The sequence below is a fragment of the Peromyscus leucopus genome, chromosome 3 (genome assembly GCF_004664715.2).
Source record: "Peromyscus leucopus breed LL Stock chromosome 3, UCI_PerLeu_2.1, whole genome shotgun sequence".
Taxonomy (NCBI): Eukaryota; Metazoa; Chordata; class Mammalia; order Rodentia; family Cricetidae; genus Peromyscus; species Peromyscus leucopus.
This window is the reverse complement of record NC_051065.1, coordinates 113,134,699-113,161,600: the sequence shown is the minus strand read 5'-3', so window position 1 is coordinate 113,161,600 and position 26,902 is coordinate 113,134,699. Positions and strand designations below refer to the sequence as shown.

Genomic DNA, 26,902 nt, shown 5'->3' with positions numbered 1-26,902 from the left:
GTTTTGTTCGTTTTGTATTTTAAAGAAAAAGTCCCTTTATAGCATAGTTCCTTGCAGTGTAAGGCAAATACTCAGGTATGAAGGGCAGGCAGATACTTTTATTAAACAGTTCTTAGAATGAGTTTTCAGATATATGGACAGTTGAAGTGTGTGAAAATAGTTATCAAAAGGAGTGACCATTCTAGCTCACCATTACCATGTTCATTCATTCATTCAATGTCATGAGTTGACACCCTTGGAAAAAGAATTAGTGCCTAGTAAAAGGTCTCAGAGTACCTTTGCCCTCTAAAGCATGACATACTGGCTCATATGCCAGCCATGAACCAGAATAGGGCCCTTGAGCCCTTAAGAATGTGATTTTTTTTGAATAGGGCCTTTACAGATATAATTAAGTAGGGTGTGCTCATTCTCAAATATGGGGGCATTAACCTGCTATGGTAGGCATCCCGATTAGAAGAGGTGAGAGAGACGGAGTGATGTATCTGTAACCAAGGAAAAGGACTGCCTGCAAAGATGTAAAGCTAGGAGATTCATTCATCAAAGTAGGATGTGTTCTTCCTGAAGCTTCTAGAAGAAAAGACAGCACTGTTGAATCAAGTTCAGACCTAGGGCTCCAAATCATGAAAGTATTTGTGTAATTTTAAGCCACCCCATTGATCGTTGTTACTATAGTCCTAGGGAATGTTTTGGGGAATTATAATTACATCATTTCTCCTTTTTCTTTCCTCCCTCCAAACCCTCTCATATATCCTTGCTCTCTTTCAAATTAACGGCCTCTTTTTTCATTATTTGTTGCATACCTATATGTATGTATATACATATGTATTTTTAAATACATAAATACAGCCTGATTAATCTGTATAATGTTGCTTGTGAATGTTTTCAGGGCTGACCATTTGGTATTAGATAACCAAGTGGTGTGATCTTCCCTGGGGAGGACTATTTCTCCTATTTCTAGCGTCAGCATTCCTTAGTTGCCTTTGTGTAGGACTGGATTCTCTTTACACAAGGGGCTGAAACTCTGGATGTCTGAATGAACTTTAACTTTTAAATGCTGGTAGATTTTTTTTTCTTTAGTATTATTAGACCAAACAACTGCTGACTAGACAAAAGGAGGCCATTGACTTTAAGTTTCCTTCCATGACCAAGTGTGCAAAAAGTGCATTCAAGCTGTATCTTTTAAGCAGTGTGCACAATATATACTGATGGGTTATATTTTATTGCTTCCCAAGTGTCTTAGTCCCTCCAAACTGCTATTACAAATCGCCATAAAGTAGCCGGTTCACAGACAACAGGAACTTAGTATTTACAGTTCCTAAGCCTGGGAGGTCCAAGATCAACACAGCTCTTGTTCTGATGAGGGCGCCTCTTTCCGGTTCATGGCTGTCATGGCTTTGGTACGTCTTGCCTGAGAGGGCAAAGACAGTCTGAGACCTTTTAATGGGCATTTGTCTTCTGGCGTCACCTCTTGACACAGGAGTGTGCTGACGAACGGCATTCAGATTACAGAACTCAGTTTTAAGGAAGGTTGTTTCGTTTGCAAATGCTCCAGGATTTGGGGACAGTGCCCGGAAAAGTCAGGCAGGCAAAGGAAAGATAACCAGGCCCGGCGAGAACTGGTCAGCTATTTTTCGAGGGCCAAGAGAAATGCGAGGCCTAACCGCCGATTTTACTGCGAGGCGCATGCGGCTCTACTCGGAGATCCAGGTCCCGGCTCGGAGGTCCAGGTCTCGGCGCCGACCGCATCGGTCAGCAGAGAGCCGGTACAAACCTACAAAGTCTCGGCTCCAGGAACCGTAACTAAGGGCAACCCTCCGCTCCCGGATGTGGCGTCACGCCACCGCCCCTTCCTTCCGTCTGGGCGGGGCTCGGCTCCCGGATCTGGTAGTTGTGTACGTGGAAGGCCAGCGCATGCGCGGCGGGGCCGGGCTCAGCTGGGCCGGAGGCTGCGAGCTGCCTGCCGCGCGGCCCCGGGAGGCGGTGGGCCCTGGCCACCGCGGAGGCCCCCGGAGCCGGCCGGAGCCGGCGCTGAGGAGGGGCCATGAGCTGGTTCAACGCCTCACAGTTGTCCAGCTTCGCCAAGCAGGCCCTGTCTCAGGCCCAGAAGTCCATCGACAGGGTCCTAGACATCCAGGAGGAGGAGCCGAGCGCCTGGGCCGAGGCCATCCCGTACGGCGAGCCGGGTAAGCGGGTCCCGGGGAGTCGTTGCCTGCTCGCCGTCAGACCCCAGCCCCGCGGCCCGCCTGCCTCGGCCCCGGTGCGGGTCCCGCTGACCTCAGGTGTCAGCTCTCAGTCTGCCCCTGGCCCCAGGTCCTTCCTGCAGGGTCCTGAGAACAGCCTCCGATCCCCTAATTGCGGCGCGTCTTCCGCAGTTTGCGTCCTAGGTCCGAACTATGTAAATTCACGGAGTCAGGGAGCCCCGCGGGTAGCACTTAATGAACACTTCATGCTTGGTAGCGCAGACTTTACAAAACGCTTCCTCCTCTTCAGAACAACCCGAGTCAGGGCTGGTAGTACCCGTGTTCTACAGAAAGAGCTAAACGAAACTCTGAATGCATAAGTAACTTGCTCCAGGTGAGGCACAGAATGTACTGGGGATAGTACCCGGGGGCTGTGTGCTTGTTCCAAGAGTTCCCAAGTGTAACTCCTTTTCGGCAGACCCAGGCCTTTCAGATTGGCCGAAATTGGTCTTTCGAGGGTCCAGTTACTTGTGTCTTTAAGTCTGAGGGGTTCTTGAGCATTTTTACGTGTGTAGCAACTGACACAGGAGTACAAACCTTTGGATGAAAACAATACTTGATCACTCTCCGGCTTCTGGTTTTAGCTGTACACTGTTAAAGACTCAGGGCCCAAGTCTGAATCATTGATGTCTTAGTGTATGTGTGTATGTAGGTATGTCATGATCTTACTTTTTTACGTGTGTTACATGACCTTGCTATGGAATAGCTCACCCTGCTTTTTTGTGGTTGGACCCCAGAGTTTGAGATACTAAACTGGAGATCAAATCAGTTTCAAATATAATCTTTCTTTACCCCCCTGAAATCTGAGGCATGAATAGTGCTGTATAATTTATTTCTAAGGGCAGGTTATCTGGAACGGAGCCAAGTTTTCATAAATGCTGTTTTCATTGATTTTCATCACCGGTTGTGTTTTGGATTACAAAACAACATAGGTCTGAAGAATGGGAATTTAGGCAATGTAACTGCAGTTTCATACCACATTTTCCAAGAGGCGAATTTAAACCCACCCATGAGGATGACAATTACCTACCTTTTAGACCTAGGCTAACTAGCAGACCTAACTAGCAGACCTAAGCTAACTCGCACACCTAATCTTGCTTTAAGCTTTGTTTTCTGTTTTCACATTGAACAGGTGACTGGAAAACTCTGTCTCCAATTCAGAGTTTCATTAGCACTTCATTCTAGGTAGTGTTGGACCCTTAGTCGAGGGTGGACTTTGTTAAAGAGCTTCTTGATTTTTCTTAAAAAGTCTCCAGTTAATGTGTACCCTCTCTAACAACTTCTAATTGCACACAAAATTTTGGTGATTTTGCTTGTCTACTTTTTAATTTGCAATAAAAAATATAAAGAAATACTTTGGGTTTGAAGAGAGAGGCACTGGCAGACTGGTCATTAAGTACATAAAAGTAAATTTATTCACTAGAACTTACTGTTCTCATCAGTTTAATTATGATTTTCAAAAAAGAACATCTCGATGATCTCAGGTTCAGTTTTGAGTGCTGTTGTCTGTTTAGCTTATAATCAAGTTTTATCTAATGTTACAAGAATAAAATGATTGTGTGCCTAAATAGTTCTGTGACTATATGTGGCCTGTTAGTGAGGATTTAGACTGTTTTTGTGAGATGAGTCACATATCTGGGATGGGCTATGAAACCTACATCATTACTTTAAGCATGTTCTGGGAGGGGAACAGCATACTTGCTCTGGCTAGGAAAAGCCAAGCCTGGTCTTGTACTTGTTCATAGACCCTCTCAGGTCAGCCCACACTGGTTTTATTCTTTTAGGCCCAAAGTTAATCTGGAACCTAATTAGTGATACTGTAAGCAAAGAGTTTAACTGCTCCCAGTTACAGGGTGCATTTCATAGGCTTTCTCTTTCTCTCATATGAATCCTCTGATGATGATTGAAATATTAATGCTAGATATGTTTTCTTTAGTGAATTAATTTATTTTTTTTTTGTCAAAGGAATAAGTCCCCCTGTGAGTGGAGGATGGGATACTTCAACCTGGGGATTGAACTCAAGCACTGAACCTCAGAGTCCACCAACAGCCGCTCCTAAAGCAATTACAAAGCCAGTTCGAAGGACTGTAGTAGATGAGTCTGAAAATTTCTTCAGTGCCTTTCTCCCCCCATCGGATGTCCAGACCATTCCGAAGAGTCCAGTGGTATCCAAACCTCCCGCTAAATCACAGCGTCCAGAAGAAGAAGTGAAGAGCAGTTTACATGAATCATCATCCCCTGGCCAGTCCAGAACTTCTGAAACCGCTGAGTCAGAAGTGAGAGACTCTGTGTGTGTCTCGGGAGAAACTCCGGCTGTGGGCACTCCATCCCCTGTGCCTGAAGGCAAGCATGCAGAAACTGCTAGTCAGGAGTCTGAGGTGGAGGTGCCCACTGTGCGATTGAAGGCGTCTGAAAATGTGGTGAATGTAAACACAACAACAGAAGACGTATCGACCACATCCGCCCAGTCTCTCCCCGCAGACACTAAGGATACGGCTTTGGAACCTAAGGAACAAAAACACGAAGACAGACAGAGCAATACCCCTTCTCCTCCTGTTAGCTCCTTCTCGTCGGGCACTTCGACCACTAGTGACATTGAAGTTTTAGATCACGAGAGTGTAATAAGTGAGAGCTCGGCCAGCTCAAGGCAGGAGACTTCAGATGCGAAATCAAGTCTGCACCTCATGCAGACATCCTTTCAGCTGCTCTCTGCATCCGCTTGTCCTGAGTATGGCCGCTTAGATGAGTTCCAAAAGCTCAACGAGAGTTGCTGCTCGTCGGATGCTTTTGAAAGAATAGACTCGTTTAGTGTGCAGTCTCTAGATAGCCGGAGTGTGAGCGAAATCAACTCAGATGATGAGCTGCCAGGCAAGGGCTATGCTTTAGTGCCTATTGTAGTGAATCCTTCGACCCCAAAGTCTGCAGTAGTAGAATCCCCTGGAGAAAAAGCTGAAGAAGAGGAGGGAAACGAAACGTTGATTGCACCTTCTGAAGAAGCAGAGTTAGAGGAAAGTGGCCGAAGTGCTACTCCTGTTAACTGTGAACAGCCAGATTCGTTGGCTTCCCCTACGCCAGTAAACGAAGGGCAGCTTGTCTCCGGCCCGGCCGCCGAGCAGTGTGAAGCTGCTGACAGTCAGCCGGAAGCACTGCCCGAGAAAGAAGACATTTGCAAGGTAACTACAGTGTTTGGGCTTGGGATGTGTCATGAAAACATTCTCATGGACATGTGATGATTTGAAAACGTAGATCTCTGGTCATTTAATTGTAGCAATAAGGACCTTAAAATGGATAATGTTGATATTAAGTTATTTGAAATGTCTGCAAAGCAACTATGATAGAATAAGTAGATATTATAAAAAGCTTAACGTTTCCGTTTTACATTTTTATTGTTGAATCCCTGTCACTTTAAAATTCCTTTATGCTCCATATATCCTTATGTCAGTTTGCAAAGGACTTGTTTATGTCACATGTATCTTTAACTCTTCTAAAGATATACATGTTAAAGCAACTCAAATGTTACTATTTTTTCTTAGAGTATTTTGCATGTTTATACTATTTATGGGGAATTTTAGATTTTGTCTAAATGAATACTTATATGAATACTATTGATGCTTTCCTGTGATTAATATTCTAATGTTGATGTTTTGTTGACATAACTCGTATACTTCCTGAAATCTTTTGGCTTGGTTTCTCCTTATGCTATTTTTGATATCTGCTGTTAATAGCTATCTTACGTGAATGAGAAAAGGAAATGCCCAGGGAACAAAAGTGAAACTTAGGGTGACAAATGACTTCTTCCTAATACATACAAGAGAAAATGTGTCGATTCTTTAATGCTAAACCAGAGCTCTGCTTTTTCTTGATTTTTAGAAATTAAACAGGAGCTGGCATCTTTCTTTTTTTTTTTTTTTTTTTCGAGACAGGGTTTCTCTGTGTGCTTGCGCTTTCTGAGTACTTGTAGCCAGCTGCCTCGAACTCACAGAGATCGCCTGCCTCTGCTTCCCAAGTGCTGGGATTAAAGGCGTGCGCCACCAACGCCCGGCCGCTGGCATCTTTCATAGGCTTCGAAAATGTATAGATAACATAAGTGGAGAAGTGTACTGTAAGTGCTCAGTGTTGCCTTACCTACCATTTCTGAAAGGAGCTGATTCTGTTTGCTGGGTTTAATATTATTCAGAAACAAAATGCCATGCTATACTTTTGAGTGGGTGGTAGTGACCTTGCAGTATATGCTGATACTTTGAGTCGCTGAAAGCCAGCACTAGTTACTGTTCCTGTTTTCAGTGTCTTTATGAAGGTAAGTGATTTTTAGTCTGCCCTGGCTCAGACAAGACTCTTTGGAAGCTGGAAAGGCACCCTTTCTCCCTTTACAGATAAGTTTATCACTGCTTTAGCAAGACCTAAGGAATGTGATTCATAGAATTACTTCTGTTAGCTTTGTGCGATATATCCTAAAAAATTCAAATTACATGCTAATGTTTTTTTAAGTATTTTTATTTTTAAGTACAGTGGATAATAGTAAAAAAAAATGTGTTTGGGTTAAAGAATAATAAGAACACAGAGGGATATCTAGATACCACTAAACGAAGATCTGAAACCTTACCAGAAATTTTGAACCCTTTCTTGACCTTTTTTTTTTTTTTTTATAAAAAAAATGTATCTATATTCCTTCCTTAGTGGTTATACAAATAAATAAATCCTAGATTTTTCTGTTAGAAACAAAATGCTTTAAATGTCCTCATGCATATCACCTAGTATATTCACCACGAGCTTCCTCTAAGGTATACCTAGAGGTGGAATTTTCTGCATCCTCAGATAGGTAGCTGATGAGCTAGTACTGCCTAATTGTTTTGTGTGCTCTCCCACCAGTCATGTGCTTGCTCTGCTTTGTGCTCTCCCGACAGCTGTTCTGTGTCTGCTGTGACCACAACATTGGGTTTTGATTTGTGAATGGCGTGCCCTTATAGCTCTTTACTGGCAAAACAGATGGACTTTGCAAAGTCAAATGATTGACTTGTGTTTGTTCTCTTTATCCAGACAGTTGAATTTCTGAATGAGAAACTAGAGAAGAGGGAGGCTCAGTTATTATCTCTTAGTAAGGAAAAAGCACTTCTAGAAGAAGCTTATGATAACTTGAAGGAGTAAGTATTCAAAGCACGTGAGTGGTTTCTCACAGTATATGCAGGCTAATGTACTTTGATGTTTTGAAATTAAAATGTTTCACAATTTGGGGCTGGAGAGATGGTTTAGTGGTTAAGAACACTTGCTGCTTTTGCAGAGGACCTGTGTTTGGTTCCCAGCACCTTCATAACTCCAAGGGTACCAGGTTCATATGTGGTATATGTACATACATGCATGCAAACACTCATTAACCAAATCTTTACAGAATGTTTTGCAGTTGAAATTGTTTATAGTCACTGAAAATTGCTTAGTCTTCCAGTTATTACCATATTTAAAGATTTTTTTTCTCAAATTATCTTTACCATATCTTTGGCATTGAAAATTGTTTCATAAAAATACATATGTGTGTATATATATGTATTTCTCCTTATTCTTCTTTTAGTATTAGAAATTTAGAACATATATTTAGTGAAAATTGAAATCCTGAAGTTAAAAACACTGAACTGGTTTACTTTGAGATGACTGAGGAAGTGTGACCCAGAAGATTCATTGCAAACATTGCTTTTGTCTTAGTTTTGCACATCTAATATTGGTGACATTTCCACCAGTTGGTTTTGTTTGAAGTTTCTTAAAATTAATTTATAGGGTTGAGGATACAGGTCTGTGATAGAGCATTTTCTTAGCCTGTACAGCCCTGGGTTCAATCTTGAGCAATACCAATAAATATATAAAGGAAATTTAGCAAGTAAATTTTCTTTGAGAAAGTAATTGGCTGGCCAGATATGATGGCACATATCTGTAATCCCAGCAGAGAAGCAGAAGCAGGGGGATGAGTTAGAGGGGCTTCTTGTACTATATTGTAGGACCTTGTCTTAAAAACAAAACAGAATAAAAGTTACTAGAACTCACACAGTTCTATTTTAGTATGGTATATATTGGAGAAAAATGTGTCTGCATTTTGGGAATGGGCCTCATTACCTCTGAACTGTATAAACAGTATCTTCATTCTCATGTATTTTAAATCTAGTGAAATGTTTAGAGTAAAAGAAGAAAGTAGTAGCATTTCTTCCCTGAAAGATGAATTTACCCAAAGAATTGCAGAAGCAGAAAAGAAAGTTCAACTAGCCTGCAAAGAGAGAGATGCTGCTAAGAAGGTAATTTAAATTAAACTGTAGAACTTCATGAATGAACTCATATTTTGGTATTAGAAAAACATTAAATATTAAAAACATATATACTATATTAACAAGTAAATTATAGATTTTTGTTCTATTAAAATTGGTAGATTTTAATACTTTAAAGAAATCTAGGCACTGGAGAATTGGCTCAGTAGACTTTGAAATACCCGTTGAGCAAACACGAGGACTTGAGTGTGGATCTCCAGAACTCGTAAAAGCCAGGCATAATGGCATGTGTCTCTAACCCCAGTGCTGGGAGCAAGGGCTGAGATGTAGGTGGAGCCTTAAAAAGCTCATTAGCCAGCCTTGACAAATTGATGAGCTCCAGGTTCAGACCATGTCTCCAAAAATAATGTGGAACAGTAATCAGAGAAGTCACCTTCCACAGTCGTGCATACAGATGTACACATGCACACACACAAATTTTCTTTGAATGGGTACCTATGTAATTTATGAATGATTCCTTGCAAGATATATAGCAAAGATCATTAAGATATCTAAAAATGATAATTCCTTTAGAATAAGTAGCAAACATAAATGATGCTATGTACATTTTAAAAAGTAATTATTAGTCGGGCGGTGGTGGTGCACGCCTTTAATCCCAGCACTCGGGAGGCAGAGGCAGACGGATCTCTGTGAGTTCGAGGCCAGCCTGGGCTACCAAGTGAGTTCCAGGAAAGGCGCAAAGCTACACAGAGAAACCCTGTCTCAAAAAACCAAAAAAAAAAAAAATATTAGTCCTATGGATTATTTTCTTACCACTTCAGAGATTTATACTCCTAAGTATGAGTTAAAAGTGTAATTTATAGTTAATGGTTAATGACTCTTTTTTGGCTGGCATATGTAAATTTTGGCTTGTTCTGACATTCCTCATCTTTGATGCTGTTGACATTTAGGAGGCTAATTTTGTTATGGGGGCTATTCTATTTGGGCGCTTAACAGCATCCCTGGCTTCTCCATGTCATTTTAGTAGTGCCTTCCCTGTTTAGTTGCTGGGGATTGCCAAATGCCTTTTGGGTGCAAAGCTATGCCTATTCAGGAGCTCTTGTGCTCCCAATCTGGAGTACTTACAGACTTCCATTGTTAACAATTATGGCTGTTAATTACTGAACAAGTCCTAACTGTTACTAACAATTTAGTATATGTATTTAACTTTTTGAGCTTAGGCTGCTTTCCCACTTTATTTATTTTTTAATCTTATACATTTTAATTTCTGTGTGTGGGTGTGTGTGTAAGTGTCTGGGTGTGTCCAGGTCACTTGCTTGGCACACTGCAGGACACATAACAAAGTATGTGGGTCATGTACATTGAGTACAGTTTGTATTAAGTGCTTTTAACCACCAAGCCATCTCACAGGGCCCGTCCTACTTCCTGACTAATGTAAATGGTAATTTATTGTTTTTCTATGTGAACTCTTACACAGTCTCATACTTCTACCTGCTTGGTTGCTTTAGTTAGCTAGCTCATTTCAGATACTGACAATAACTTGAGACACTTAACCAACAAACCTCTTCTTATCGTATGCTGCCATGTTGTTCCATATGCAAATCATAACTAGAGATATACTGAAGGACAATATAGGAAGTTGTTTTACTCACATTTCCATATTAAAACTTGCTTTTATAACTGATGAGTGTAGGCTTTAGGGTGGTAATCAAAGCTGTTTCTTTGTCTTAGTTAACTAGGTAAGTGGGTTGACTCAGCTGACAGATTTATTATGGGAATGTGATTATGGGTGGCTTCTTCAAATGGGAAAGCTGAGAAAAACATACCTAGAATGAAAAATCCTTTATGATAACCACAGTTTTTTGTTTTTGTTTTTTTTTTAATTAGGAAGTGAAAACCATAAAAGAAGAACTTGCCACTAGATTAAACAGTAGTCAGACTGCAGACCTCTTGAAGGAGAAAGATGAACAGATTCAAGGGTTAATGGAAGAAGGTGAGCTTTCTGTTGATTATTAAAAATAGTCTAAGAAGAGGGAAAATATTATATAATAGATAGTACATATTTTCTAAGAACAAATAGTGAGCTGGGTATGATGTATACACCTGTAGTCCTAGCTACATAGGAGACTGGAGGATCTGTTGAGCCCAGGGAGTGAAGATAAACTTGAGTACCACAGAAACTGTCCTCAGAAAGAGAAAGAAAAGAAGAGGGGAGGACATGAGAGCCAGAACAGGAGGAAGAAGAAGAAAAGGAGAGGGGGACAGGAAATGAAAGCGAGGGGGGGGTGGGCTTAAACCACAGAAGTGGCTTGTGACGGTTTATGGAAGAATGGGGTCAGATGTAGTGAAAGAAATATGTGTTGTGTAGCCTTTTGTTAACTCTCCAAAAACAAGGCAGAATTTGTGCTTGATATGAAAGAGCCCATCTTTAAACAAAGATATCCAAAGGTTGAAATTCTAAGGTCTATAAGGTCTCTGAATCCTTAGTTTTAGTACAGTGAGCTGTGGTTTTAGCATTTGATGACTTGGAGGTCTGGTTTTTCTTCAGTGTATCTTTCTCTGCATCTTTCTCTCACAGTTTAGATTGTATATTCCATGTGCAGCTTTCTTTATATATCACTATACTATTAAATGCTTTGTATATCATTACTGATGGCTGTATAAAGTCCATTGTATGGGGGTATTGCAATTATTTTAAGGATTGTTAATGTTGGATCTTTAATTATTAAAATGTTCATATTACAAATGTTGGGCGAACATTTCTAACTTAAGTTGTTAAATATAAATGTGTTTAGAGCATTTATAGAATTTGAGGACATTTGGAAGCATTCACTTCATTTGAAATTATTATTACCCAACTTTTTATTTACATAAGAATTCTTTTGAATAATGAATATATTGTATATTATTTGATATAATACTAGATATGACATACTTCCTGTCTTTTTAAGAACCTAGTTTAGCCAGCAGAAAACATAGGTACATAGACAATTTTAAAATACAGCTGTAAGCTGGGTATGGTGGTACATATCTGTCATCCCAGCATTTGGGAGGTTGAGGTACCCTGAATTTGAAGCTAAAAATCAAATGAAGACTGTTAGTATCTTGTTTCCTAGAATCCTTTCACGTAATAATTTTAGTATTCATTGATAACTCAGGTCCAAGTGAATTTTAACACTGGAGTTTAAAATTTTTATGGCATTAAAAAAAAAGAACTCATGTATGCTACTGGTTAAATAAAGCTCTTTATGTAGATTCTTAAACAAACATTGTTTTTGGCATTTATGCTTTTCTTTTTTTATAATCACCAGGAGAAAAACTTTCAAAACAGCAGCTACATAATTCTAACATCATTAAGAAATTAAGAACTAAAGACAAAGACAGTGAAAATGTTATTGCGAAGCTGAACAGGAAAACTAAGGAGCTGGAAGAGGAGTTACAACATTTAAGACAGGTGAGCAGCAGTCAGTGTTCTCTGTCTGTGCATTGTTTTTCTTCCTGTAATTGGTCATGGCTTGTGGAGCATTCAGATCGACTTCATGGGATTTCATGCAAGAAAAACGTTTTAGTCCAATAGATAAATGAATAGCTAATACGTTACCTAACATCACTGGGACCAAATACTTGACATGACATGAACAACTTGAAGGAGAAGAGGTTTCCTTTGACTCCAGATTTCAGAGGATGAGATTCCGGTAGTGGGAAGGTGTGACAGGGGGCTTGGTATGTGGTGACATAAGTGTGTGCAATTGTTTGTTACGTGGTGCAAACCAGGGAGTAGAGAGAGGTGAGGCTGGAAATGGGGAAGAGTCAACCCTGAAGGCCTGTTCTCCAGTGATCATTTCCTCCAGCCAGAGGTTCCATGGCTTTCCAAAACACCCCCAGCAGAGCACATGTTCAGACACATGCACTGGTGGGCCATTTCTATTCCAGCTGTAACCAGTATTAGGAGATTCCTGGCATTATCTACCACAGCATCATTTACTGAAAGGTGTTCTTGTCTGGTTTGATAACATAGGTCCTTGATGGCAAAGAAGAAGTTGAGAAACAACATAGAGAAAATATTAAAAAATTAAATTCTGTGGTAGAACGCCAGGAGAAAGATCTTGGCCGACTTCAAGTAGACATGGATGAACTTGAAGAAAAGAACCGAAGTACTCAGGCTGCCCTAGATAGTGCGTACAGGTATGAAATACGCAGTGTGTATAGAATCTGTTATCACAGTGGGAGGTTGAAAAAGTCTCTTTTCTTTAATTTTTTAAAATTACTTTATATGCTTTGTACTTTTCCTGCTTGTATATCTGTGTACCACATGGCCAAAGAGTCCAGAAGAGGTTAGTGGATCCTTAGAACTGGAGTACAGCAGTTGTCAGGTGCCATGTGGGTGCTAGGAATTGAACTTAGGTCCTCTAGAAGAATGGTCAGTGCTCTTTAAATACTGAGCCATCTCTCCTGCTAGTCTCTTTTCTATTATTGATTATTAGCAACATTTATAGATTTATCTATGAGTGAGTTTGTTATTAGACAAAGCAAGTCCAGCAGAGTCCTCATAGTGGCTAGTGTTATTGTAAGGTGTGCTTACTGTTATTTTGAGGTTTCTGTGGTCCATAGAAATTGAATTAGTGTGGATATGTGTTTACTTTTGCATTGGAGTAAATGAAAAATATCAATCTACTTTTGAAAGAGAACTTACTGATCTTCACAAAGCCAATGCTGCTAAGGACAGTGAGGTGCAGGAAGCTGCTTTGAGGCGTGAGATGAAGGCTAAGGAAAAACTTTCTGCAGCACTGGAGAAGGCCCAGGAAGAAGCCCGTCAGCAGCAAGAGGCCTTAGCGCTTCAGGTAGGCAGTGGGTGGTTAAAGCCACCTTTTATGTATTTGTGCATGTTTCTGCAAAGTGAAACAGTTGACTAGCAAGTGTGAATCTGTTCTTAGATGAGGTACATCTGGTAGGCTTCTGTGATCATGTTACTGGCATTTTAGAGTAATGGATTCTACAAACCTTACTTGTGTGTCTTTAGAAATGTCCTTAGTGCAGTGGTTCTCAACCTGTGGGCCACAACCTCTTTGGGGGTTGAACAACCCTTTCACAGGGGTTGCCTAGAGCATCGGAAAACACAGATATTTATGTTACAGTTCATAACAGTAGCAACATTAAAGTTATGAAGTAGCAGTGAAAATAATTTTATGACTTGGGTCAGCACAACATGAGGAAGTGTATTAAAGGGTCTCAGCATTAGTAAGGTTGAGAACCACTGCCTTAGTGTGATGCATATACCTTGCTGTTATTGCTTGGTTTTCTGTGAGGTTTCTATATATTTATGAGTATATAGTACGGGGGATGTAGCTCACTGGTAGAGCCTCTGCCTCCAGTATTCGGAGGGCCCAGCACTGCTAGAGGAAGGAGAATTTTATGAAACTAGGTATCCTGTTGTCAGAGTAATGTATGTATGTATAATTAAAACATACAGTTTCAAGAGACTACATTATATAGTTGACTTTTGACATATTTGTAACATCTCTGGCAATTCATGAGCCTGATGAAGAAAAAAAAATGAAACACATTGTTTTCAAAATCATCAGATATTGTTGGGTGGTTATGGTGCATGCCTTTAACCCCAGCACTCAGGAGGCATAGGCAGGTGGATCTCTGTGAGTTCAAGACCAGCCTGGTTTATAGAGCAACTTCCAGGACAGCCAGGGCTGTTAACACAGAGAAGCCCTATCTTGAAAAATCAAAAGAAAAAAGAAAAAAAAAATCGTTCAATATTGAACATCTGGGATACTTACATCATTTGGCTGTTGTTAATGATGCTGCTGTAAACATTCATTACACTTTTTTTTTGTTTGATTTTTTTTTTTTTTTCCAGTGTAGGGGGTCTGACCAGCCTTTTGTGTGCTAGGCAAGTGCTGCCCTACTTAGCTATTGCTTCATTCCACAATAGGTCTTATGTATACAGATATCTAGTTTTCCCAGCACTGTAAAAAAACAAAACAAACACACGAAACTATTCTCAGCAACCTCAATTAGCTTTTGGTTTTGTTTTACATTTTTGGTGGATAAATTACTTACGTTGAAAGCTATATAACAAAATACAGTCAGACAGCATTTGCTTCTAATTTATCCCCTCCTTCTTGCTCCTCTTTGTCTAAACATCAGCCACTTTATCCGTGTTTGTTTTATCTTTTCAGTGTTCCTGTTATAAATGCAGGCAGTACGAATGTCTGCTTTTTAATCAATTCACCAGGTACACGTGTGTCTCCTTCCCTCCTCTTCCATTAAAGACCACACTTACATGTTTTACAACTGGCATTATGGACTTAGTAGGCTGTTACCTTTTTGGTTAGGAATCTTGCCTTTAACGATTGAGCCATCCTTTCAGACTATTCTGATGGTTGCATAATAGTTGAACTTAGAGTTTAGTTTTATACCACTTTGCGATGTAATTTTCAGCTATATTTTTGATGGGTTTGGATTGTTTTCAATGTTTTGCTGTTGTAAATCATGCCATGTTCCATATATCCATGTGTTTCTGCCACCCTATCAAGAAAAGATACAGAATATTACTATTTTAAATTATTGGACTGGAGCCGTGGCTCAGCAGTTAGGAGCACTTACTGCTCTTGCAGACCTAGGTTGGTTCCAAGATCTCACATGGCAGCTTAGAAATGCCCATAACTTCAGTTCCAAGTGGTCTAGCGACCTCTTCTGACCTCCACGGGTCCTTGTATACATGTAGTACACATGCATACTTTTAGACACACACACACCCCAATTTTGAAAAATTCTTTCAAATTAAAAATACATTACTATAATTAAGAAAAATTGAGGAAGTGAGGAATAGGGTATGGGACTGTCATTCTTAAAACCACCGTGGTATATAAGGATTGCTAATTTTGTGGGTTGCTTTGTTAACATTTCCATCTAGTTTTTTTCTACAATTGATAACCATAGATATTATAGTCTTTTTTTTCATTTAGGATGAGTAAATATTTTCTGCATTGATTATACTTTTTAACGCTTATGTTCATGTATGAACATTTGAAAACAGATTACAAAACTGATGGCTGTTTAGAGTTCTGGTTTCATTTTGTCGTTGCCGGGCTTGCTAATGCTGTAGAGCATCTCTGTGTGCTCCATAGAATAAGTCTTCAGGACTACAGTAACCAGATAGAGGCCTGACATAATTTTTTTTTATTATTTAAATTATTGCCACAGTAGCCAGTTATAAAGTATGCAACTGTGTATGAGTGACACCTTCTTCCTTATTTTTTTCTGAGTCAGTGTCTAGCCATGTTATGCAAATGACCCTCAACTCTTGTCTCAGCCTCTCCCTAATAGCTGTGACTGCAAACACACACCATTATACTTTGCTAACACATTTCTCTTTTAGTTTTAGTTTTGGGGTATTTAGATAAGGCCTACTATGTAGCACAGACCTTTCTGGAACTCTCTATGTAACCTGGGCTGCCCTGGAACTCAAAATGCTCAGACTGAAATCACAGGTGTATGCCACCACACCTAGTTTAGTGCCTAGGTTTTATTTATTTACCTACTTCTTTATAGCTCATCTAGTTCTTGTCACACCCTGCGTTGTGGCAAATGTTTATGCATACATTATCTCCCCTCTATTTCATTGTATGTCAGAGCTGTACATATTTGCAGGCTTTTTTTTTTGGATAACAGAGTGCTTTCTTAAGTAGATAGTGAATATATTTATAGCTCTGGCATTGCTTAAGGAGTGGGATGTGGTCTCATTGTTTAGTGTGAAGTGTCCTACATAAAAAGTCAACACAAATGTCACCAGCAGGAAGTTGCAGTCAGTGTTCTGACAATAAGTGTTGTTTGCCTCGCAGGTGGGGGACCTTAGGCTCACATTGCAACGGGCAGAGCAGGCAGCTGCCAGGAGAGAGGATTATTTACGCCACGAGATCAGTGAACTTCAGCAGGTAGGTCACAGCTTTCCCAAGCACAAGGTCACACGCGTGTCTTCTGGAAGTAACATTCCTGGATTGAAAGCATTATTACTGTATTCTTATTGTGCCTGCAATTGGATGTATTTTTATAGCTTAGGTGAACCAAGCTGATCTCCTGGGGGGAAAAAAGGAAAATCTTTAATTTTGTCTTAAAGGAAGTAATTTTATCACGATTTTGTACTGTCTATTGAGTATATATATGTACACACACACACACACACACACATATGTGTATATATAATGTATTTTTTTTTTTAGTAAGAAAGCTAATAATTTTTCTCTGGAAAAATTTCTTTTTCCGGAAATCTAACTACAGTTTAGGTTTGCTGGTGTTTTTAGTGCTTTTGTTTCTGTCAGTGGTAATAACCTGAGGATTTTTTGATTCAGAGACTCCAAGAAGCAGAGAATCGAAATCAAGAACTGAGTCAAAGCGTTTCAACAACAACAAGACCATTGCTTCGACAGATAGAAAATTTGCAAGCAACTCTAGGGTCTCAGACTTCCTCGTGGGAAACGCTAGAGAAGAATCTTTCTGATAGGCTTGGTAATCTCTTCAGTATTTTATGTTTGGTTCAGGAGACTTTCTGTCTTGTGTGCCGAAGTAGGATAGTGGTATGGCATTGAAATTCATCTGATCTCATGGTGACATTTGGTGTCTAATATGTATAGATTTGTCTTCCCCTTTTTCATTCTTATATCAATACCTCAATCATAACTCTTCTAAAGCAGTTAGTTTTCCTTACACAGTGGTCATATACTTTACTGCATGACATTTCATTTGTGGGGTGTTGTGTGTGTGTGTGTGTGCGTGTGTGCGCGTGTGTGTGCGTGTGTGCGCGCGCGCGCGCGCAAGTCTGTGTGAAAATTCATGTGCACATACTATGTTCATGTGTGTGGAGACCAATTGCTTCTCTCCCTTATTTTTTCCCTGAACCTGGAGCTAATTGATTTGGCTAGATTGGCTGGCTAGCAAGCTGCATGCATCCTCTCCTGTGTCTGCCTGCCTGGCTGTGGGATTGCATACTTTACTGCACTTGCCTTTGATATGGTGCTGGGACTCCCAGCTCGTCCCTGTGCTCACATATCAAGCACTTTACTAAGCTATCTCCCCAGGCCTGATTCTTTCACTTATTTTTATAGATGGCTAGACAACTCTTTTCTTGTCCCTCATCCATTGCTGCCTCTGACCTCTTTCTAGCTTGTCTACAAGAATGTAAGTGACAGGGATCAGATACAGTTCCAGATAGTGGTAGAATTCCAGGAGCTGAGGCAAGTCTGAAAAGGATCAAGATGAAATCCTAGAAGAGAGATATGATGGAGTCTTAAGACTGCATCTTCTGCTTCCTTATAGACACTCCTTGAGCTATTTCCTCACTGCTCTTAATAAAGAAGACAATGTCACGGTGTTTCTCTTTAGTCACAGGCAAGTGGTGTGTGTATACCCTGGATGTCCAGATGCTAACAGACTCATGAAAAGTTGATGCATACCTTCTGGTTCTCAAGAATCCTATGTATAATTGGAGAGATATCATGTTCTTGTGACAAAGCATATGAGTGAGGGGTCAGGAGATAAGTGTTTGGTGTAATATTGTGTTTGGCTTTTCAGTCAACAGCAAGTCACTTAGTTTACTCCAGACTCTGTCTTTGAGTGACTCCTTGTCAGTCCCGGGGTGGCAACTAGATTCTTTTTTTTTAATTTTATAATGAATTTAATTTTATAAATTAGCCATGGATTCCCCTGTCCTCCCTTCTCCCCCCCCCCAGCCTTTTCCCCCAATCCACCCCCATTCCCACCTCCTCCAAGACAAGGTCTTCCCTGGGTATTCAGCTCAACCTAGTAGATTCAGTTGAGACAGGTCCAGTCCCCTCCTCCCTACACCAAGGCTGAGCAAAATGTCTCAGCATAGGCCCTATGTTCCAAAAAGCCAGCTCATGCACTAAGGACAGGTCCAGTCCCACTGCCTGGGGGCCTCCGAAATAGTCCAAGCTAATCACCTGTCTCACTTATCCAGAGGGCCTGGTCCAGTTCCATGGGGGCTCCTCAGCTATTGGTTCACAGTTCATGCATTTCCGATATTTGTCCCTGTGCTTTTTCCAATCGTGCTCTCAATATCTCTTGCTCATATAATCCCTCCTCTCTCTCTCGCCGATTGGACTCCTGGAGCTCCACCTGGGGCTTGGGCATGGATCTCTGCATCTGCTTCCATCAGTCACTGGATGAGAGTTCTATCATGACAGTTAGGGTGTTTGGCCATCGGGTCACCAGAGTAGGTCAGCTCGGGCTTTCTCTCGACCGTTGCCAGTAGTCTATTGTGCTAAAGAGGTCCCCAGAAATCCACAAAGATACCTCCACAATAGACTACTGGCAAACTAGATTCTTGGCTTTCAAGTGTTACTTAGTAGACCATTGGAAGCCTCTGGGGCTGCTATTTTGTTGACAGAGAAGCTTAATAAATAGGTGCAGGGCTCCTCCAGACTGACCTGATGCAAACAGGTCCTCCTGAAATGCACATGGAAGTTATCACTCCAAAGTGTTGAGTTCAGTTCAGGGCAGCTTCCCTGTTCTGTTAATTAAACTTTGGGACATTGAAATTGACTTGGGGCAATGACTGAATAGAGAGTATTACTCTATTCATATACTTCTAGTCTACACAAATAAATAAAATAAAAATTTAAAAAGTCATCAGTGTTTGAAAACTTTAGTGTTTTGATTGTTGAGTGTTAGTCTCTGAAATGTCTGTTTCCATAGTTTAGCCATTTGCTTGGGGAAGGATATCCTGGCTGGTTTCAGTTTTTGACTATTATGGATAATGTCCTATGTCTCATGAGGAGAGAGTGTCAACTTGTGCATTAACTGACGTTGGCTTGCTTGTCTCAGTTGGTAGTCCTGTCCTAGTTTGGAAATTTGAGTCATTAGAAGTTTGAAGTCAGAACCAGCCTGGTGTCTAATATTTCCCTGGGTTATGTGTGTATGATTTTTATTCCTCTATAATCAGGTGAATCTCAGACTTTGCTGGCTGCAGCAGTTGAAAGAGAACGAGCAGCTACAGAAGAACTCCTTGCCAACAAAATCCAGATGTCTTCAGTGGAGTCACAGAATGCTCTCTTACGGCAGGAAAACAGTAGACTTCAGGCCCAGCTAGAGTCAGAGAAGAATAAACTACGAAAACTGGAAGACGAAAATAGTCGGTGAGTGTATTTGTGTGGTATTCTCTGTGGTTCCATGACATTTTAAATCACTGTTGGGAAGTATGTTTGTTGGGTTTTAGCCTCATTGCAATGAGAACTAGAAGTGAAAACCTTGCAGTATTTAAAGTCAGGGTCATTAGTGGCATGCATTAAGCTAGTGCTAGGATCCATTGTACTTCTTTTGAAGTTATATGTTATGTTCTACATGTATTTAATTTTTTTCTAGGGAAAGATTTGTCCCATTAATGTGGTTTTTTTTTGTTTTGTTTTGTTTTTAAAGGGTCTAATGCCATCAACAGAAAGGAAGGGAGGTGGGAAGGAAGAAGGGAAGAAGTGATTATTGTTCATGGAACTTGTTTTTATAGTAGTCTTCCAGGTTTTTCTAAATAAGTATTTGGATTCTTCTGCAACCACAGGGTATAAAATCGTTCATCTGAAATTATATAAGGTTATAGTGGGTATGTTTTTGCCCTTGACTTCCAGAGAGAAAAGTAGTTAAGTAAAAATGAAATGTCTGCACTTCTATAAACATTCCATAGAACGCCTGCTTTTTTTTTTTTTTTTTTTTTTTTTTGCCACCTTTGAACTTGGAATGGTAGCACTTGAAATTACTGCTTAAATGTCTCATTTTAAATCTCAGAGTACTGGTTTAAAAAAGGGGGTGGGTGGGAGGAGGGAGGACAGGGGAATTCGTGGTTGATATGTAAAACGAATAGAAAATCTCCTAATAGAAAGAAAAGAAAAAAAATGGGGGGGGGAGTAGAACTTTCCCCTTGTGCTTCAGCTAATGAGTGGAATCCCAGGGAGCTGGCACAGTCAGTTGGGAAGTCTGCGGGGCGGAGCTGCTGGTACGATGACTCGTGAATGTGGAACTGGAGTTTTTAATAGTCTTTACTGTCACCTTTTTGTTTTAATTCCCTCTGGTTTACTAGGTACCAGGTTGAGTTAGAAAACTTAAAAGATGAATATGTAAGAACACTTGAAGAGACAAGGAAAGAAAAGGTATTTTTCTTAGTGTTCGCTCCCCCAGGGCTGGCATTAGAGATGGATGGGGATGGTAGCAGCCTGCTGAGGAGATGAGAAGGGTGATACGGACCCTTGTCTTTGGTGGTGGAATGGCTGCTTGCGTTTTACACTGAGCTTTGCAGTTGACTACTTCCTCTGGTGCCGTGTAGTAGTGTCTCAAAACTACCTGACTGTATCTCTCTCCATTAGACACTGTTGTGCAGTCAGTTAGAAATGGAAAAAATGAAAGTCGAACAAGAAAGGAAGAAAGCCATTTTCACTCAAGAAGCAGCTAAAGACAAGGTACTGAACTGTGTTGGTTTGAGTTGGTGTGTGTAGCTGAGCTGGTGTGGGTGACATGGATTGATCTGGGTTTACTTGTACTCATATCTTCAGAATGACTACACTGATAAGGTGGAGTAGCACTGTCAGTGCTCTGTGTAGAACGGAGTCGTTGGAGTGCATTCAGATCGGCCTGTCATTGGCTTTGAATTAGATACTTTACACTTTCAAATGAATTTTGTGATTTCTCACGGCAACTAATGTAGCAAATGGCCCATAGGCAACTTCAGAATAGAACTGGCTTGTTCTGTCTTTGTGATTAGTAAATGTAGTGAGGTTGTTTTGTTTTGTTTTTATTTTGCATGTGTTTGTTGCACATGAATATGTGTATGCATATCTGCATATGTGCAGGTGTGTCTGTGTCCACATGCATGTGGAGGCCCAAAGTTGACATTGGGTATCTTCCTTGATTACTTCCCTGCTTGTTTTGTTGAGACAAGCCTCTTGCTGAACCTGGGGCTAGCTGATTCTGGCTAGTCTAACTAGCTTGCTTGTGCTAGGAATCCTGTCTCTGCCTCCTGAGTGCTGGAATTACAGGCAGCCATCACATTTGCCTGACTTGTCTGTGGGTTCTAGGGATTCGAACTCTGGTCTCCATGCTTTATGCACTAAGCCACCTCCTTAGCTCCGCAAGGTAATTTTTACAAAATGGGTTTCCTGTACTTGAAGTAGTGTAGCATACTAAGAGTTAGCATAATATGTTCAGATAGTACACAAAAATGGAAATTACTTTTTCATTGTAATTGGGGTTTTTAAATTTTAGTTTTATTTTGTTTGTGTGGATGTTTGTCTGCACATAAGTCTGTTCCACATGCATGCAGTGTCCTTGGAAGCCACAAGAGGGCATCCAAATCCCTGACAAGTTACAGGAGTTGTATACACTCTGTTCCTGCTGGGAACTAAGCCAGTGCTCTTAATTGCTGAGCCATCTCTCCATCCCCCAAGTGTTTTGTTGGGTTTTTTGTTTTGTTTTGAATATATTAAAATAAGATAAGTGAGTCAGAAATTTCAGCACTTTTACAAGTAATTGACAATGTGTTACAGAACATGAAATAGTTAGCTTCAACCAAAGCTTTCTCATTTCCTTAAAAAAAAACTGGCTAATTGTGTTATAATATAAATGGGGCAATACAGGCTTTTAATTTTAATTAAAAATTTTTTTATTATGAGTAATTTAGTGTGTGTGTGTGGGGGGGTGCGCGCGCGCGCGCGCGTATCTCATGATTTATGTGTGGAGGTCAGAAGATACCATGCTAGAGTTGTCTCTCTCTCTTTTTGCATACGAGTCCTCGGCTTGAACTCAGGTCAGATAAAGCATCTTTACCTGCTGACTCATCTTGCCAGCTCAGCTCTTAATTTTTAGATGCTTTTTATACTTTGAGAAATTGTATTTATAACATTTTATGGAGGAATTTAATGCCTTTGTGTTCATTAATTCTAGAAATTTTTCTTGCTTCCCTTATGTTTTGCTTCTCAATCTTACAGATTTTTTTTTTCTCTCCAAGGACCACAAACTCTTTTCTGTTTCTAGTACTCCCACCATGTCACGCTCGAGCTCTATAAGTGGAGTAGATATGGCAGGGCTCCAGACATCTTTCCTGTCTCAGGTAATGGCTTATCTCTTACATGTGCTTAGTTCTTACCTCGAGTAAGGGAACATGCAGTGTCAGGTTGGCAGTCTCCATAACCTTGTTGGGGAAATTCGTCAGAATCTGGTGATAATTGAAGTAAAGAAATACAGATGATTTTCTGCTTTTGAGAAACTCAGACATTTGAATTGATAAGGTCTTTGTTTGAACTTGATAATAGAACATAACATATGATAATTGTCTGTGTTCTTTAACTGAATAGGATGAGTCTCATGACCATTCATTTGGACCAATGTCTGCATCAGCCAGTGGAAGCAATCTTTATGAAGCTGTAAGGCTGGGAGCAGGATCGAGCATTATTGAAAATCTGCAGTCTCAACTAAAGCTGAGGGAAGGGGAAATTAGTCATTTACAGGTACTGGAAAAATGAAGTGTGCTGTAGAAGCCTATGAGATAGTGGGGTCCACTTGAGTTCTGAGCACATTGGAAAATAAGATGAATGAATGATATATGAAACCCAAAGTGTATCACATATAGTAATGATATATGCTGGAACCAAGTGAGCCTCCTAACTGACTGCCAGAAGTAGGCAGATTTATCTGCTCTGTCTTAGGAAATGCTAGGTGCCTTGTGCCATGGCCTGTCTAGAAAGGACCCTTGTAGCACAAATGTTAAAAGGGTCTTATTATAAAAATAAACCTGGAGCCAGGTACTGGAGTCAACACTGGAAGATCAGAGAAGCAGAACAAGCCACAGTCACCTCGCCTTGCCAATTCCTCAGCTGATCCTGTTTCCTCAGACTGGAAGCCTCTGAGTCCTAATCCAGAATGAATCTCAGCTGAATTGCTGTTAAAAGCCTAAAAGCTTACCCAAGCCTAGTTCCTGGTCCTCACGACTTATATACCTTTCTGCTTCCTGCCATCACTTCCTGGGATTAAAGGTGTGAGTCACCATGCTTGGCTGTTTCCAGTGTGGCCTTGAACACACAGAGATCCAGACGGATCTCTGCCTTCAGAATGCTAGGATTAAAGGCGTGTGTGCCACCATCTTCTGGCCTCTGGCTGTTCTGTTCTCTGACCCCAGATAAGTTTACCAGGGTGCACAATATTTTGGGGAACACGATATCACCACAGACCTGGGGACATCTAAGCAGGGATAGCCCACTCCTTCCCAGCCTCTTTTTCTCATCAAGAAAAAAGGAAGTGCTGAACCAGCACGCTTGCTTTATTTTTCCCGTAAACGCCACAGGAAAAGTCTCTCTTCTTCCCCACAAGGAATGAGTGCACTGAAAGAGACCTGCACATAGAAGAAACAACACAAATAGGAGGGAGCTGTAAGGACTATTGCTGTAAGAATTAGTAAAGTATTTTTTTAGTTTTTGATATTAAACTTATACACTCAAAATGAATACCTCTTCCAGTTCCCATTTGAACAATTGTGAAGTGGGTTGATGTGTATTAATGTGTATCGAGAGTCCTGCTTAGTTTCTTGGGTAGTATCGAAAGCTTTTAGCAATATGACTTACATAGTTGGGAGGGACAACACTGAAGTATGTTCTCATTGCTCTGGCTTTTTCCAGTAACTTACAATAATGGAAATGTGTGCTGTTTTCTTAGATTAGAGAAAGACGTGGTTGCATTTTTCAGACAGATGACTGTATTTTCTTGACTTCTTTCTTTCTTGCATAGTGAACCTTATAAATAAATAACTTATGAAGAAAGTTTGGGCCCCTTGCCCCCACTGCTCAGCATTATATGTTGACATATGTTTTTCTTCAAAAATGACACATTAAATATTTTTATGTTAGTGAGAGCATTAAACAAGATACGTTTTTATTGAAACCACTTTATGATTTTGTTTCTCAGCTAGAAATTAGCAATCTAGAAAAAACTCGATCCATAATGTCTGAAGAGCTAGTTAAATTAACAAATCAAAATGATGAACTGGAGGAGAAAGTGAAAGAGATCCCCAAGCTTCGAGTTCAGCTACGAGTAAGTATTCTTCACTTCAGGATGAATTGAACATATTTTCATCCAGTTATTAAATATCAAGTTTTTAGTTTATATCAGATGCATATGTGTGACTTAGTAATTTCTTTGAAAATTAAGGAGTCAGTAGTTGAGTAAAGAAGGTTAAAGATGAATCTGCTGCTTGTGTCATTGCATATCTAAAGTATTTTCACAAAACATTTAGTACTACTCAAAGAACATGAGATTTGATTTGGCCAATACTTACTAAGTAAGCATGTCCGTTGCATGCTTTGTAGTATTTGACTCCGTGTTTGTTTCCTCACACTAGTCTTGTGGGATAAATGCCAAACAATACTTAATCCAAATTCGTCACGAAGACAGAAATCTCATCAAGGATACTTAAATTAATAGGGAGGAGACTGATAATTCGTATTTGGAGAGAATTATAGATTTAGTGGAGAAATTGGGATGGTGTGTGTGGCGTATGTGCATGTGTATGTGCTGGGATGTGTGCACCAGGAGGCCATGAGGATAAGTGGGTGTCCTACTCTGTCACTCTTCACCCTCCTGTTCCCTTCAGACAGGAATCACATTCAGCCTGGAGCCACCAGCCCCAGTGAGCCTTCTCCCAGTTCTGGGGTTACAGGTCATGTGACTTTTTATGTGAATGTTGAGGGTTAGAAGTGAGGTCCTCATGCTTGCTCAGAAAGTGCTCTTACCCACTGAACCCTTTATTGAGGTTTCCAAAGAAGTTCCTCTTTTTGCTCTGTATTCCTAGATAGACTGGGTATAAGTTTAATTTTTTAAAAGGTAAGTTTATTCTTTTTAAAATTAATATTTTTGTTCAACTCGTGATGTTTTTTCTATTGACTTGTAACTACTGTAGATATTTATATGGTCATTAAAGGATTATAAACAAATATTTTTTAGGATTTGGATCAGAGATATAACACTATTCTGCAGATGTATGGAGAAAAGGCAGAAGAAGCAGAGGAACTTCGCCTGGATCTTGAAGATGTAAAAAATATGTATAAAACTCAAATAGATGAACTTCTAAGACAAAGGCTCAGTTAACTTGTGAAATTCGTATTCCCATCAAACTGAATGTAAACACTTAATATATAAATGCAGACTTCCAATAAATTCTTTTATAGAGTTAGAAAATGGGATTTGCTGTAAAGTGTAAAAAAACTTTTTTAAAAATTCTTTTATAGTATGTAGTTATATTTGCAGTTAAATTATTTTGTGTAATATTTGAATTTTATTTTTGAAACTATTCTTTAAAAAATTTTAAAGCATTTTTTTTGTGCCTTGAACAGCACAGGGAATTATTACTTTACCCACATAGCAGTACAGTTAGGAAAGGAGATTGCTGTTTTCATATTGTGGATATATAATTAATTGTATTGTATCTATAATTTATATGTGTTTGTACATATTGAGAGACTTACAGAGTAATGTTAACATTGAAACTTTGAAATCTTTCACACTGAAAACATATTTCTTGAAAGTATTTTAAGCATTCAAGTGAAAAGGTAATTAAGCCTGTGACTAAATTATAAACTAAGACTGTCCTTTAAAAGCAGAGGTCACACTGACATGTCTAAAATATAAAGAGAAATGTAAGCTTAAAAAATATGTCTGTTTTGAAAATTTATTCCATGTGGCTTCCACAATGAAGTGTGAACAAATGTAGACCCTTTTTATTACCTTTTTATTACTTATCCAAAGAAAGCTTATAAATATTCAATATTAGCTACACATAATTGGATAGTGGGAAATTTTGCTTGCAATAAATTTTGACATAGCATCAGTAGCAGGTAATTTTGAAGTATTTTACTACACTGTGAAACAAATCTAACATAATAAAATCACTGACAAAATTTACTCTTAAAAATTAGTCAATTTACTTTTTAAAAACTACTTGTTTAATTTTATACAGTTGTATTTTAGGACATTAAAAATGAATGTTTTAAAACACTCTCCATAGCAAAAGAAAAGTTATAGGAGTACATTTAAATTGGAAATTTTATAATTTTGCATAGTTTGACTTTTTTTATTGAAGTTTCAAGAAGCAAAAAAATAACAAAAAGTGTAGAATAGCTTCAGAACATAGTTATGCACTCTTCCAAAAGTTGCTTTGTTTAAAAGTTAATCAGGTTGTGTTTTAGCCTGTAAAATATTTTGATTTTATTACTAAAAATTATTTAACTGCTTTTATCATAGCCCCTCTTTATCTATTCTTTTGCTTTTTGTGGTTCTAGCTAATGTCAAAAATAATCCAAAAATACATGGAAATCCCAGAAGGAGTTTCTAAGTGCAAAGTGTATGCTGTTCAGAGTAGCC

The 26,902-nt window shown here is 39.6% G+C and overlaps 1 protein-coding gene and 1 non-coding gene across 2 annotated transcripts; both read left to right on the top strand.

Moving 5' to 3' along the window:
• Positions 1-1,902: 1,902 nt before the first annotated feature.
• Positions 1,903-26,453, top strand: Tmf1 (TATA element modulatory factor 1). The gene is made up of 17 exons (XM_028855468.2): positions 1,903-2,183; positions 4,206-5,413; positions 7,278-7,381; positions 8,389-8,515; positions 10,373-10,478; positions 11,797-11,939; positions 12,504-12,670; positions 13,170-13,326; positions 16,342-16,434; positions 16,849-17,005; positions 19,458-19,650; positions 20,583-20,652; positions 20,866-20,958; positions 22,503-22,604; positions 22,849-23,001; positions 24,452-24,577; positions 25,487-26,453. Exons 1-17 carry the CDS (start codon positions 2,042-2,044, stop codon positions 25,628-25,630), a joined length of 3,285 nt encoding a protein of 1,094 aa, XP_028711301.1. The 5' UTR covers positions 1,903-2,041; the 3' UTR covers positions 25,631-26,453.
• On the top strand, positions 18,986-19,116 carry LOC114682166. Its single transcript, XR_003732998.1, has one exon. It is a non-coding gene; the product is annotated as a small nucleolar RNA SNORA36 family (small nucleolar RNA).
• Positions 26,454-26,902: the final 449 nt, after the last annotated feature.